General features: G+C 39.6%; 1 protein-coding gene across 1 annotated transcript in view; it reads left to right on the top strand.

The window, feature by feature from the left end:
* The window catches only part of LOC120558389 (zinc finger protein GLIS2-like), a 46120-nt gene extending 29904 nt beyond the window's left edge, over nt 1-16216 (top strand). Inside the window, exons 4-7 of the mRNA XM_039799369.1 lie at nt 303-488; nt 1750-1883; nt 6855-6973; nt 11510-16216. Of these exons, the coding sequence (XP_039655303.1) occupies nt 303-488; nt 1750-1883; nt 6855-6973; nt 11510-12183 (1113 nt within the window). The 3' untranslated portion in view covers nt 12184-16216. The remainder of the gene's footprint in view (nt 1-302; nt 489-1749; nt 1884-6854; nt 6974-11509) is intronic.
* Nucleotides 16217-16600: the final 384 nt, after the last annotated feature.

Below are 16600 nucleotides of genomic sequence, written 5' to 3'. Positions count from 1 at the left end.
CATACACCCACCCAACCCTACCTCTTCCATACACAGAATTCTATTAGAAACATATTTGTGATATGTCAAAAACAAACAAAATTTTCCAGGAGAAAATACATACCCTCCAAACGTTATTGAGAATGCAGTTTAGTTGTATGGGAACGTAATTTCTTTGGAGACAGGGCTGTTAAAAAACACCTTCATTTGATCGTCCATCAATGAACCAAAGATGGTGGTATTTAACCAAGCAGTAATAACACTGGAACAAGCTTGTCTTCCTTGGTTGATGTTACCTTTCTCTCCATCCTCCTCTCTTCCAGGAACCAGCTCGTCATCGAGGTCTGGAGGGTAGAGCTTCACCGCAGGGCTATCCATTTTACCTGCCGATTGGAAGCCCACCGAGGGCATACAGCTTTCCCTCCTCCATGTTCATCGCTCAGAACAGAGAGAAGCAGGTATCACCAGAGCCCTCATTGGACGGTCAGCTGGCCTGCCGTTGGATAAAGGTGAATATGATTATGAAAACAAAAACAAATCAATGCACACTGAGATGCTTGTGTCACTGCATTCTGTATCAGTACTTACTCTATGCAATGACAATATAAGTGAAATCTAACCCAATCTTCATAAATGTATTTTTATAAACTAACGGGCACAGTTGTGCAAACAATGCGGTTTACCACATTGACAATGATCATACACAAAATAAATTAAATAGTCTCAGCTGAGCATCATCAATCAATAACAATAAGTCAATCAAACGCACAGAATTATTACTATAAGAATATCATAGCAAGCTGGGTGAAAAGGACCGCAATTATTAGACTGAACACTAGGTGGTGTAAAGAACTAGGTCTAATAATGACAGAAATAGAGGATGAATACTAAACCTCGATTAATCATGGTATTCATTTAAGCAGAAAAAGCCAAACATCCATGTGTTGTTGCAAATTTAACCGTGAGGGTGTGCTGCTTTCCTTTATTGTATTAAATATTTTGGGGGTTTTGCTGCATGTCATTCCCCCTCTCTCTGCCCTTTCAAGTCTAAGCTGTCCTGTATAAATAAATGCCTAAAAAATGCTCAAAAAAATTATCTTAAAAAAAGAAGAAGTGTTACCTGGCATCTGGGAACTTATGAATTTACAGTTTATGCTGAGATTTTAAAGAAACGAAACGATTAATTATGACTAAGTGCTTCACAAAATTAAAACTCAAGCAGCATGTAATGTAATGTAACAGAATGTAAGGAAAGTTGGAATAAGTTGCAAACATGACATAAGTAAACAAGAGAAGTTACAGAAGCATTGAACAAGGTCTTATTTTAAAATGTTTAAGATGATATAACATGTAATATATACACACACTCAAAATGATTCAACATCATTAAGAATTACTCCACCGTTACCTTGAGGAAGGCTCAAGCCGACACGCGTTGGTGTATTTTTAATGTCTTGCCCTATGTATTAAAGGCCTTTTTATCAATTTTTGCGACCAACCTTGTGTGCCTGGACATGATTTGTTATGACCTTTTTGATCATTAAGAATTAATTGAAGAAACTCAAGAAAAGCAGAAAAGTTATGGATTAGAAACAATGAAATCAAAAGAAAAAAAATCTTGATGTGAAGTTACATAAAACATGTATATGTGTGAAATTTATTGCTTAACTTCTCAGAAACAAATTGAAGTTGAAGCACTTTTGCAGTATTGTTGCTCATCAGTTTCATCTGAATTGTATAGAAATCTCTCTCTCCTTCTGTATCCTCCAGTGCCACCTGCTGTTCGACTCGCTGCAGGACCTGGTTGATCACATCAACGACTTCCACGTCAAGCCTGAAAAGGATTCTGGGTACTGCTGCCAGTGGGAGGGCTGTGCCCGTAATGGCAGGGGCTTCAATGCCAGGTGTGTTCACACAAAGAAATTACGATAAGACAAACATTTATCTGGAATCATAGCAGAATATGAAATAGAAACAGGTAAGAGCATAGACACGGAATGAAAAATAGGAAAGAAAGGTAACAAGTTACAAATAACATGTTATCGGTAAATGGCTGTGTAACAATATTAGTTTGAAAACATAGTTCAACTCTTATGTTAAATGTGAAGTTATTTTTTAAGCTGTAGTTTGCAGTATTGTTAAACCTCCTGTTGTCTTCGGGTCAAATTTGACCCAATTTAAAAAGTTCCTTTCAACCAAATTGTCAAATAAAATAACAAGATTTGGTTCCATACATTTTCTTTCATTTGAAGAAAAAAATTTCATAAAAGAATGTTGAAAAAAGTGACCAATAATGTTGGAAAAAGCTTCCAAAACATCGGGGAAAAACAACAAAATCGTAAAAAATAAAATAAAATAGCGCAGAGAAAATTGACAAACATAGGAACAAGTGACAAAAGACTAAAAAAGCAAAAAAGGTGTCGAAAAAAAGTTTTTATTTGAAATTTTGACCCAGAAAAACAAAAAGTTGCATGGTCGACGGTAAGACAACACCGTTAGGGTTAAAAAAAATTAAATAAAAAAAAAGTCCAGCAAAAATATTGTGTAATCAGTTACTAAAGCACCTAAAGATTATTGTCAATAATTATTGTTGATCAGTTTTTTCATCAACTGATTTATATTTTAGTTTCTAAAATGTCATCAACAGGGAAACACATACAATACATGCACACAATGTGATGTCAAATTCAATAAGGTTATAAAAAAAGCGATGAAATGTTTTCAATCAGCGTTGAGGTACACTAACTCTTAAGTCGTACACCTTGACACAGGAACACCTTTGTTGCTGACGCCCTTAGGTTGCAGGTTGATAAGGATCCTGTAATTCAGAGATGCAGTCTGGTATCAGGCCATTTAGTGCGATGGTTTTGACCAAACTCCCAAAACAAAAAACACACCTAAACAAACAAAAAACAAAAAACGATGTTGGTATCAATACAACTACACAACGACGTTGGAGAACGATATCGTCGGGATCACTTTCAGAGCGATTTTTGATGAAAGCTGTCGGTGAAGAAACACTGACAGCCGATCACAATCCATCTGAATTTACAACATGACACGGCGGAGAGATAGCCAAACTTAGCCCCGCCCACAACATTTGAGGTCCGGAAGTTCGGTCTGGACTTGATCCGTTGTGGAGCAACGATGCTCGAACCAGAGGTGTTCGGACCAATCAAATTGTCAGGGCGGGCTTTATACGATGATGTGGTGGTAATCAACATTGACATATATATAATGGACCAATAGATCCCGTTGCTCTGGACGGAGACCAGTGAAGGCTATTAGAAGCACTTTTGCGGTGATCCCTTGCTTTACTGCGCAGCCTCCAACTGACGGAGACAACGTAAATGTGACATGAGCAACGTGTCTGAAAGTTGTAAGTCTTCTGGTAGCTGTGCCAAGAGAAATCTCAATCATTCCCAATCTTACAGAGAGAGCGGAAGCGGTATATGTAAGGAGATAACATAAGCACAGGCTAATTATTGCTAACTAACATGCTAGTCAACATTAGTAATTAAACCTAAACAGCTAATGTAAGTCGAAACTGCCTGCAAGCTTCTCCTGTACTATAAGCGAATTCCTCTACTATGTCTACTTGGTTGCACAATACGTAATTTAGCCTATTTTTACAAAAACGTCTGCTGCTGGCGGACGCGTAGCGTAAGGTGCAAGTAATGGAGCCTTTTTAAATTTGTGTTTTTTAAAAATTGGACAAATAGAATAATGGTTCAAAAAAAGTTATTAAAAAAATTTTAAAATTACGCAAAAAAACGAAAAAAAAAAAGGTAGTGGATGCTAACAGGAGGTGATACCTTTGTAGCAACAAAATGGCGCCATCGGAGGTTCGAGTTCTGAAGCGAAGCTTACCCCCTTGGTAATCAACCACGTCCTCAAAGAGCGCTTGGGTTGAATTTGTTTACAACAAAGATGGCTGCCGCTGGAGAATTGAGATGTGTAGATTCCGCCATCGCCTCTGTTATAGAAGATATCGACAGCACATTCATTTTAAAAGAACGAAACCCGATCACGTACCCAATCCCCCCCTGAACCAATGCCGGTTCACCGGCACAAACCGTTCACTCGTAAATTCACGATATAACGATCGTGGTGGTTTACTGATACCGGAAGACAAACATTTACTATAAGTATGATTATACCGTTATCATCCACCGGGAGACTAACGTTAGTTTAGCTAACGCGGTTAAATTTGGCTAACCGCTAGCTGATTGTAGCCGGTCTGCCGTTAACCTCCACAGTTAAGCTAACGTTAGTTTAGCTAACAGCTAATTCGGCTAACCGCTAGCTGAGACAGTATTAAACTAAAAACCAAAAAAAAAAAATACATTAAAAAAGACTCAAAATAACTTTGACATTAAACTTTGTTAAACAATCTACTAATACTTTCGTCTTTTTTAGCCTGGCTCATTTAAAAAAAAAAAAAATTTTTTTTAAATTCTTTTTTTGGTTTAAATGTTATTTTAGACTGAATCTAGCTATCCTTGGTTCGTTCTGCACGATCCGTTGCGGACATGCTTTATTTTAGACTGAAGGCTGCCGCCTAGCGGCAGTAAATCGGTGAAGCTATCGCGTAGAACAGTTTGGAACCGATCGATAGCGAAACGGTATTATCATCTGCGCATACGTCATGGCATACGTATCATCTTGCACATGCGCAGAACGGATCGTGCCGGTGGAACGGATCGGGTACTGACAGCGTCCACACGACAGAGAAACTGCCGCCACTGCCTTTGCTCGCAGCTTCTGTGACGTCTGTCTCCGGTGCTCTGATTGGTTGGAGGTCTATCCAATTGAGTGCAGGGGCATTTTCTTTCCTGGTTCGGTTGAAACACCATAGACATATACAGGCGACTTTGGTTCACTGAACATATTTCAATGATAATAATAATGTTTAATGTTTAATGTGGACAAATGCCTCTGCCAAGAAACACACACAGACATAATGTTTAATTATTCATAAATAGGCCTATGTATAAAAAACAACACATTATCCGTGTCTTTTCCCGTTGGTTGTCCTGCAGATAACACAAACAAACACCTGGCGATATGCTGTATGGATGCTCGTATAAGAAAACAGCAGAAAATCTTTTGTTATTGTGGCCTCCGTGTTTTCACACACCTGATGCTCTAGGCTACGGCCAACTGTTAGTGGCAGTCATGCAACAAGTTGGTTGTTATGCCAAACGCCAATATAACAGAAGAAGAAGAACATGCTTGCCGACCATGTGAACGCTGCCAGTCAGAACAACAATGTAACCACGGGGGCGGTCCCTATTATTCCGATGTGGCATGAACGCGCCAAGAGACACTGTGGAGAGACTGCTGCCGCCCACTCTCATCCCCGGCTCTCTGCAGCTCTGTGCGCCTGCGGTTTCCTGGAGATGGCAGCGGTGTCGTTGCTCCGGGGACTGCCGGGACACTTTTTTGGTTCATAAAATGTACCTGAATTCACATATATGTAGGATATTACTACAGACATTCCTGTAATCTGTCTATATGGTTCATACAGAATATCCATATTTATTCAGTTTTTCTTATTATATAGTCTGCTAATACACTGCATATATCTTTATTATTCTTACTACTATTATAATGTCACTGCTACTACATTGCACATATCTGTACATGTTGTTCATACATTGTTTATATAACATAGCCATATTTATTCTGCTCTTATAACACTGCAATATATTTCTCGTCCTGTCTATGCACCACCTGTCTATACTTTGCATATCACATTGCACTTTTTTTGCACTTCTGGTTAGACGCAAACTGCATTTCGTTGTCTTTGTACTTGTACTCTCCACAATGACAATAAAGTTGAATCTAATCTAATCTAATCTTATCTAATTGTACGTTGCATCGTCTGCTGTGATGTATTATTATCAGCTGAAGCGTGCAATGCGTGTTTGACGTCGCGGTTTGAAATACGTTATTGCTCAGCAGTGTGGGATGCTCACATCGTTATAGTTATGGTTATGGTTATGGTTATAGTTATCGTTTTTGGTGTGGTCTGTTTTTTTAATGACGCCCTCATTCCATCAAATGATATTGGTGTAAATGTCTTGTGCATTGTTTTAACACTTCAAACCCATTTTAGCCTGAAACACTTTGGGATCTCCACTTACATTTAAATGAAAGTTTAGTGGGTTTAAACAATGTGTGGCTGCACAGAATAAGTTTGGTCGCTGAGGTTTAAGAAGTTAAGTTGAATACTAATTATCCGTATGTATCAACTTTAATGCAGGTCCATCAACTACTGTTATTATAAGAGAGGTATCAAGGCAACGTAAACCAAGAAATGCATGCATAAAGTGACCAAACAGCCATTTGGATTTCTGGACCATTAAATGGTTAAAAGTCAAATCATAACGATATGTGCCAAAGGCAGGCCACGTTCAATTAGCAAAAAGGGAAACAAACTGAAAGAAAAGATGTTTGCTTAGAAATACTGCAAATTACACCATTTGAAGAACCATTTGAAATGCATGTATGCTTTCCCAGGTTTGTTTTACTTGCACATCTGCTGTAGTATATTGTAAGGCATTTGTGTAATTTTTGTTTTAACCCTATGTAAATTGTCCCCAGGGTGCATGCAAAGTATGGAAAAGCAAAAGTACAGTAGTTTCCATGGTCTATGAGCCGCAGCCTTACACACCCCTGCAGCTTCTGGGTAGGCAGGTTATTAGACTGGATCATGATATAGATCTAGCAGCCTTATATGGTAACACAACTGGCTCTAATTTAAATATCAGCAGCCACATCTTACATCTCAAAAGCAAAGTAGTGTGTGTGTGTGTGTGTGTGTGTGTGTGTGTTTGTTATTTAAACTGAATTTGTTTGATGTCTCATAGGTATAAAATGCTGATTCATATCCGGACACACACCAATGAGAAGCCGCACCATTGTCCCACCTGTAACAAGAGCTTCTCACGTCTGGAGAACTTGAAGATACACACCCGTTCACACACAGGTGAGTTCACGATGAAAACAAAATGCAACCAAGCAGCTGTAAAAGATCTATATAAGGTCTATATTATTATTGCTAACGAATCCCATTAAAAGACCAAAACCAACAATAAAATTATCCTGTGAGGGCCAAATCTTAAAAAGTGGTCACAATCAAAGCAGCAGAGATCGAGATATCCCGATGTTTAGCGCTTAGTGTGGGTCAGGTTCGAACACTGGATCCTACATTTCCCACAATGCAACTCTTTAGGAGTCTTGTCATTAGACCATCCCTACCTGGTAAATGCCTGCATTTTTCCACAGCACCAGTATGTAATGCAGGTTTTCTGAGGAGTTTCAAATTTCTGATTCTGATAAGCCTGATGATGTCACTGTGACATCATCCAGGTTATTTTCTCAGATTTTATAAAGCATCCACCAAAGCCACAGAAAACACAATCCAAATTTCTACTGTAGTACTACTCAGAATAAATAAAATGATTTTTATGTGTAACGTCAGTGGACTGCCCCTTTAAATGTAGCCTGCCATCAATACACAACTTGCATTATTTTTTAACCCTTCGCAAACTCACAAATCAAATCTCACTTTTTTTAATGCCCTTCTGTCTTATGTAAAGCACTTTGAATTGCCTTTATTTAAAATTGCTATACAAATGAACTTCTGCTGACAAAGTCAGTTACATTATTAGTTATTGTTACATTACAAAGAGTTTAGTTTAGTTTGAGTTATCACGTACTGTGACATGAACCCAGAAGTGGGAAAATCTGACTCTTCTGCAGCCTTCATGTTTTGGTGTGTTTTGTGGTTAAAAAATGCAGTAGGTAAGACTTATAAAACTAACATTCTGTCATATTTATTGAAACTGACCCTATGTTCCAGTAGAACTACATAAAGCAGTTCATTTAAAAATAAATCTGGCTCCTCTGGCACCACCTACAGCCAAGCGTGGGAAGGACTGAGAAGTTGTTGATGTTCAAATTCTTTGGCTAAGTCCTGGATCTTCACAATCCTACCTACAGCAACTTTAATTCCCTCCGGTGCTGCCGGGGTTAGTTCGCAGCTTACTCTCTTTGCCCCTGCTTATCAGCTTTTTACACAATTCAGCACTTTTACTACATTTGTTTTGAGTCCACTGCAGAATGACCCACGATCGTGTAGCTGACGGTCCAACTCTTTGGCTTAGACTGAAATATCTCGACAACTATTAGATGGATTGCAATGAAAGTGACACTACAGTGACACATTCTGATGGATCACATATTTTTTTAGAAGTTATCTGTTGTAGTTATGGCTGACACTGAAGTAGGACCATCACAGGAAAGAAGGAAATTAAACAAAGAGCAACTAAAAGATTAAACGGAAAAGGAAAGTGAAAGACAACGATGACGTGAGTCACACTCGGTCGGGCTTTCAACAGATGGAGACAATTACGGGATTGTAAATGATTCAAAATCGACCCCGAATTGGCCGTCAGGTATGCAATATACATATAACATACCTGATATGTCTATTTCATTCATAAAATAACTTTACAGTGCGCGTGGTTGTACATCAGTAGCCGACATTAAATTACTCCCCCCTTCCATTTAGCGCAGACGTTTTCCTTTTTAGTCCGTGTTTGTGTTGGCTTACTATTTTCTTTTCCCTTGTCCCCCTGTAACGTTACTTGTGTAAAGCGTCCTTGGGTTTCATGAAATGCGCTTTATTTATTTGCGTTATTATTACGTTGGTTGCTACAACAATCTCTTAATGCTTTGGCTCGTGACACAGTGACAGTTACACCCGGTTTAGCTCACGATACATCCAAAGCGGGCTAAGTCACAAAACTGACGACAATTTGGTCAGCCTCTCCTGTATTTAACAAATATTAGCAAATGTTAGCAGACTAAAATGCTAAACTAAAATGGTGAACAACAAGGACACACATCATACCAGCTAAACATCAAGGTGTAACAGTGGAAACTAGGCCCTTGGCTAAGAAGATAGAATACAGAAATGCTCACACTGGTGAAGGTATTTGTCCTTCAAGGGGCATGTGGAACCCCAGGGTTGAAGCTGTGTTTTTACTGCCAGACACATAACAAACCAGAGACTTTTGCCCGACTTCATTATCATCCCTGTAGTTCCAAAACAAGCTGGAGCCAGGAGGCATGTCTATTTCACTTGATTATCTGGTCTCTCCTTTAACCTAAACAGAGAAATGAAATTATGTTGACACAAGAGGTGACATGGAACAAACGGAATACTGAGACTGGAATGAACTTGTATCATCACCATTCTTTACACGTCCTTTTGTTTCATATTCAGCCTTCACAATGTACTTCAAGATAACAAAGTATTCTGGCAATGGGGCGAGAGACAATCCCCAGCTCCCAGTTTTCTTTCAGTATCTAAAAAAAGACCGGTTACACAGATCACTGGGCCTGAACTGAAAACTGGTGGAATGATCAGCCAAATTGAGACAAGGATTCATGCATTATAAAATGAACAGGATCTACTAGAAACAGGATCTAGTTGAAGCAATTCAAAGCTCCTGATGACGAGGGAGTCTTTTCACACCCATGCATTATGAGCTTGTGCAAATACACTTTGCCAGTTTCTCAATGTTAACAATGGGTTGAGTTTTAAATCCTTGTTTCGTTACCGGTAATTCCTTCCTGTGTGACGTTGATACATGTATGGAAGCCCTGTTGTAATGGAAAATTCCCATTTTTCTTTAAAAAGCTAAAAATCTGTTTAAAAGAAACATATCTTAGTGTGCTCCTGCTATAGCGGTATTCTCTTCTTTTTTTCCCATAAAATGGGGTTCACACATCACGACTTTACACATTATAATCAGTTTGCTCATCATGAGTATGCTCATCATGAGGAGTACTAGTGGACCTGTAAAAAACTGTTGTGTAATGTCATCTCTTGAGAAGTGTTTTGATTTTCGAGAAAATAAACTAATGAAGTCAGAGGTATATCTCAACTAGAGTCCGGATCGGGCCGAATTTTTCTGTCCGAGGCCGGCCCGCGTCCGACAGAGCCGTGACCGAACCCGGCCCGAGCCCGACAGGTATTAAGAAATTTGTGTCCGAGCCCGACCCGAGCCAGACACAGTTAAAATCTCATTTTTTTCCTCATACTAATGACACATGTAGGCTACGTTTGTGTGGAAAGCTGTTGCCTTTATCGCGCTGATGTGACCGAGCCCGACCCGACCCCGACCATAATTTCTAAATATCTGTCGGGTACCGTCGGGACCCGTCGGCCTCGGGTCGGGTATCCAAGCCTTAATCTCAACGCATTTCAAACATAATAGCCTGTTACAAACAGTTTGAAAGACTCTTTTTTTTTTTTTTTTTTTAAAGGGCATCACAATTTCGATTTTAATTCGAAATCGACCAAAATTAAGTCACAATCTCAAACTTAAATGAAAAAAGTGGAATCGTCGATGCTGCCACGCCCCCATGTCACGTCCGGTCGGCTTGCCAAGCGGAAAAAAACTCACCTGTTGAAGTGCTGCGAGTCAGTCAACCTCCTCTAACTTAGCTACAGCCAGTCCAAAGATAGCATGGCAAGTGCAGATGCAGGAGACCCATCGACAGAACTTGAGCCCCCTTCTCTTTCACTGAAGTCGCTGGTGTGGAAGTATTTTGGATTTCCAGTGAGTTTGAAAAAAGCCACAGTTTGCACGCTCTGCTGTGTGTGTGTACCATTTTCTTCCACTGGCAGCACGACTAACATGGCAGGGCATCTCCGCAGGCACCACAAAAACAAAAACACTTAATTGTTCAGAGAAGATTATGGACATGGCTGTTTTATTGTTTTTGTTTGTTTTGTGAAAAGAGAAACTAGATGGCAGGTTATTTCCTTAAGTTTCCAATTGACTGAAGATATAAGTTATTGTTACATTATGTTGTTAATAAATGTTTTAAATTTGACAATGTAGTGTGGTACATTGCGAACAAAGGTCAGATATATTGCATAAAAGTCTAATCTAAAATGTGTGCTTTAAAAAAAAAAAGAAATGTAAAAAAAATCAAGAATCGAACCGTGACCTTAGAAAATGTAATCGAATCGAGGATTTGGAGAATCGTGACACCCCTACTGGGTATAGGTTCTTACAAAAATATAATTTCCAGTTATATTATGGGAAGTCTAGGACTCAGCTGTTTTGAAGCCCATAATAAGCACTAATTCCTAATATCCATTTCCTTTCTCAATCTGTTTTTGGCTTTGTTGTGTTTCTATAACCTTATTTTCTTTCACTTTATTGAAATACTTTCAACTTTAAAGTCCTTGTAAAGCAATGGCAGAATACATCTTCAGGAATCAGTAACTTAAGGTTCACAATTAAAAGTGACAGTTTAGCATGATCCATTTTGTCAAAAAAATAAAATAAAAAAAAATTCTTGCTATGCAGACAATTTTTCAACTGAGAGCTATTGGCCACAAGGTCAATATTATTTATTTATACTGCAATCAAGTAATTTATTCTCCCTCCCTCTGTCTCTCGTTTCTTTTGTCCTTGTCTCTCCTTTTTTACTTTACTAGGAGAAAAACCCTACATCTGCCCTTATGAAGGCTGCAGCAAACGTTACTCCAACTCTAGCGATCGCTTCAAACACACCCGCACCCACTACGTTGACAAGCCTTACTACTGCAAGATGGCAGGCTGCCTGAAGCGCTACACAGATCCCAGCTCGCTACGCAAGCACATCAAGGCACATGGGCACTTTGTTGCCCATGAGCAAGGTGCCCCGAGCAGGCTGGGGGCGGGGCTGGGCCTCCCTGGTCACCAGAGTGCCGTTGAACTGCCTACTGTAGGCAGGGCCCACATCATCCTCCCTGGGGCTGCTGCAGCTCTTCTTGGGGGCCTGGGGACCTCTTTGCCTCTCTCTGCTTTCTGCCACGCCAGAGCCCTGGGCCACCATGGGGCACCACTCTTCTCCATGGGTGGAGGAAGCAGCATCGGGCCGCTCGGCCTCTCGGACTCTCCTCTCTTACACTTTGGACTTTCAGCTGCATCAATGTTGGGGCTGGGAGCTCTTGGAGGTCTGGGACGGGTGGTAGGGAAGGAGACGGAGGGTGAAGAGGAAGAGGAGGAAGGAGAGGAGGGGGAGGTGCTGAACCTGTCTGCAGGAGTGGGGCATAGACGAAGTGACCCTTTGTCCTGGGTGGTTGTTCCACCAAGGGCAGGCCTCCTTAAACCAGCTGTCGTCAGCTAGGATGTGCACTCAGCAATGCATAGAACCAGGATGTGTGTCCATGTTTGCGTGTTCAGAACATACATGCATGATTATGATGAGTGTGTAGAGTGTGTAGTGTGTGTGTGTGTGTGTTTGTGTGTGTGTGTGTGTGTGTGTGTATGTGTATGTGTGCGCGCATGTGAGGGAACAAAGATCAATATCACCTGCAGAGCCATAAAAAGCACTTCAGCCATTCCAGCCGAGAAACAACTGAAGAAAGACTGAAATGGACAGAAGTCATTGTTTCGAGCGTACAAAGCCCAAACAAGACCTTAGAGTATTGGGTTGCAAAAGTCTTCCACTTTAAAAGGGTCAGTTCACCCAAATGAAAACGAGAAAAAGAAAATGTACCCCTAGTGGTATCCGGCAAGGCCGACAGGTGCAGATAGAATATCCATTCATCACATTAAAGACATAACATAAAAGAACAATGAGGCTATTTGCTTGCCTAACATTTTCTCTGTGCTTCAATGAGTTTCAGAGATACTGGAGGTTTATTCCATTCAAAGGGATTGTTGCCCACTGAACTTTGAATCTAAAAAGGATCAAATTTGTTAAGCTGCCTTTTGTCGCATACCATAATTCCTCAACTAAAAACCGGGGCCTTTATTTACCTGAACTGTAAAAGTTCACAGGCTTTTATTTGAAGCAGGGCAACTTGAGTCAGAATTAATCAAACACCACCATTGTGTCAGTTTGAACCCTGTAACTGTACCGGGTATTTATTTCAAATACAGGTACTACGGTATTGTTGGTAGATTACAATAAGAGCATACAGTAGTTTAGTAAAACACATTGCTGGTTTGCAGCACGCCAGTATCTGATTAACGTTACAGACGGTAGCTAGCTTTGTTTTCAGCTGCATTGAAAAACTTTGAAAAACGTTAGCTCCAGGCTAACGTTTTTCCTCCCACCTCCAGATAGCCGTGCTCTGCTCTTGTCGGCTGATCTTGTAACTCCGTGTACTTTGTTTTGTTTTCAATAAGTTGTTGAAAAGTCCGTCACTAGCACTAAATGAGACCCCGTGTTACATCCAATGTTACTACTGCCATCTACTGGCACCTGTATGTTACCACAAACTACACTTACGCTCTGGTAACACATACAGCCGCATTGATTAAAATACCGGTAGGACAATAATACTTTACATGAGTATCATAATCCAGAGAAACAAAGTGTGGAAAAAAACATGAATATATTGTTTAATCCGTTAAATTAAATTGCTAGAAATGTACATTACAATGAACTTGAATTTTATTTTTACTTAATATTATATGAAAGGCACTTAGGAGATTATCCACACAAATCTTTGCCTTTATTTTGACCACGCCCCCCACGACCACTATCGGAGGACCGGCGTTTAATTGACTACCGGTTTTTATTTGAGGAATTACCCTAGTTGTCATTGTCGTGATTAGTCATTAAAAGTAGTTGGACAGATATTTAGGGACCTCATTAGGAAAAACTGAAAACAGCATAAACAAAAAAAGGAAATTTGAAAATTTCAACAGTAACCATCTTTTCAAAAGTCCCTGTTATTTTGGATAAACACAGGCATCGCCGTGAACACTTTCTTTATTTCAACATTTTTGCAATGAGAGTTTCAAATGTCATTTATAGCCAGTACTAGGGTAAGCAAAGCCAGTTGGTCGGTCTACCTCTGTGGTACAGATGGAAACATTTCAACAACTGTTTGATGGATTGGCATGACATTTTTTACCAACACATTCTCACTCCCATCGCGACAAAACGCGCAATTGGTCAGGTGCCATTGGCGTTTGTTATTGATGCAAAAAGACTCCTTTAGCATCATATTCAGATGTGCTTGGTAGGGACACTTGGCGTCACTTTTTGACGCTCTGGGTCGGGACGTACGTTTAACTGACAAGCAGCTCAAGAACGGGACAGTTCGGTTTTGGTTAGGGTCCTGTGTTGTTTGACCCATCCTGCCTACTTACGCAGATTTTCGCTCTTTCCTACTACTCGCTACCGTTGTCACTCTTACTCGGCCATCTTACAGTGCGCGGTCAAGCTGCTGCTATGCCCGGTGTGTTCCATACAGACGCTGAAGGGTGATCTTTTTATGTCGGTATCTGACACTGAGAGCCAACGACCAAGCGTCAGTATTTAACGAGTTGGGAGTGGGAACGGGTTTTTTTTTTTTTTTACAGCCATGCATGGTCACCAGAGGATGAATCCTACCAATTTTTGTAAACCTGTGACTTTTCCTCTGGTGCCAATACTTTGGCTTATGGCCAAGCACCCCCCCACCAAAAAAATGACATCAACCTCAGCTATTGTGTTTAGTGTTAATAACAAAATGTTAGCATGCTAACATGCTAAACTAAGATGTCAACAAGGTAGACATCGTGTTTGCATAATATTAGCCTGCCTTGTTGCAATGTTATGAGCCTTACAAATCAAATTCTCTATATTTCAGATGTTTTAGAGGTGAATATCTCAAAACCTCAGGACGCAAAACCACATCTGCATGGCTTTATACCACACAAGTAAGAAAATATGTGAGATTTAGATGAACTGACCCTTTAATAGTCCTTGATTCACCCATCCCTTCCTGTTCATCTACACCTTGGCTTCATGGTCAACAATTAACAGTGGACAATCACCTGGATTCGATTCACTAAACCAGGTCAGGAAAAGAGCAGATGCACTAACATTTTTGTAGATTTTATGTTTGACAACCCCCACTGACTGCAGACCCATTTTCACTCCTAAATAGATATGGGGGAAAGCAGGATTGTGGGGAGCAACGAGAAATACACTCCATACACAATAACTCAATGTAACATTAATGAATACGTTCATTAGGATCTACCAGTGTTACATCCATCTACATTTTTTTGAGTTTGAGTTTTTGCTATTAAGGGGTTACACTGCAAAATAAAATATTTGAACAATTCGACACCAACTCCCATAAAAAAAGACGGCTGACATTAAAAACACATTTTTGTGGTTATTTTCTATAACTGTTTACAAGATATATTTTTGTTACAGATTTTACAAGATGGTCTTGTTACAAAATTGATTTAAGGTGCTTTTGGTAATTGACTCACAGCCTTGTCATTTAAAGACGGTTTCTCTGTATGGTTTATCGGGCACTGGCAATTTGTTGTCATGTGCATCTGAGATGACTCCATATCAGCTGCAATGTGAATAATTAGCTCTCTTGATAAAAACTAAAACCTCCTGAGGCCTAACGCCACACATCACAATTTATGATGCAGTAATCTTTACTGATTACTAGTCCTCAGGTGATCTCAGTGTAGCCGCCGTCTGCTCTGTGGTTTGTTTTAACCTGGAGAAACTTTGACATTTACAACACTACGATGTGTGATGAAATATTATAATCCACACAAAGCTATCTGTTTGACCATGTGATTTTTCAAGTCGCAAGAAGAAAATAATCAACTGTTTTGACGCAACTGAATGTAGGTTTGAGGTTAACTCCTTTTCTTGCTGTTTGTTTTAGCTCATTCCTTGCTGTGTTAGTCATCATAGACAATGATCTGGACAGGATCAGCCCTGCCTTAAGACAAGACCAACTGAGGAAAACAAGTAGGAACAAGGTAGACAAAGGTGTGTATTAGGCAATAATGGGTACACATTTGCTTTACAAAATGGTACACAAGAACAAACCAAACAATGGTTTAAAAAGCTGTCTCGAGTATTATTTGAATGGGAAATGTTTGACAATGGCCGAACGTGGCCAGTATCATTTATCTTGTATACTTGTTTGCACATTGATTGATCCTAGTCAGTATTTCAAAAGGTGTCCACGTGCCTTGTGTTTCATCTGAAATATACCACAGAATATATGAAAAATATTTACACAAATGTAAAGTGTATAAATGTACTTTTCATTACATTTTAGAAAACTGAAATTGAATAACTTGACAACAGATGTGATTTGTACATCAGGGCCACTGCAACACTCTCCAAGGACGTCACCAGTGTTGATGTCTATGACAATGACTCAATGTCAATAAAAAAAAAAAAAACACATTGTTTCTCTCTCGGCTGTGTTTTGATGTCAGTACATCCCATACTATGTGTGTCTGTGTCTCTATGTGTGAGTAAAGCGGCCTTAAAACCATTTTTTTTATTTAACTTTAATTGACTGTAGAACTTTAGAAATATTTACTCACAGATGTGAACCAACAAAAACGAAACCAAAAAGAAAACGAGAAAGAAAATCTAAAAAAGGGGAATAAATAATAAAGATGTAGTGGATTCATAATAGGTTAGAGTTGTATAATATAATTAATATAAAGTAGCCTAATGCCGGTTACGGAGCTCTTATCGCTGATCAGCGCTAACAGAGCTAACGGCTACAGTGCCAACAGAGCATCAGTTAACTCTATGGTTAGCTCACACT

This window comes from Perca fluviatilis, chromosome 1 (genome assembly GCF_010015445.1).
Source record: "Perca fluviatilis chromosome 1, GENO_Pfluv_1.0, whole genome shotgun sequence".
Classification (NCBI taxonomy): Eukaryota; Metazoa; Chordata; class Actinopteri; order Perciformes; family Percidae; genus Perca; species Perca fluviatilis.
Note: the sequence above shows the minus strand (reverse complement) of the source record. Positions and strands in the feature narration are given on the sequence as shown.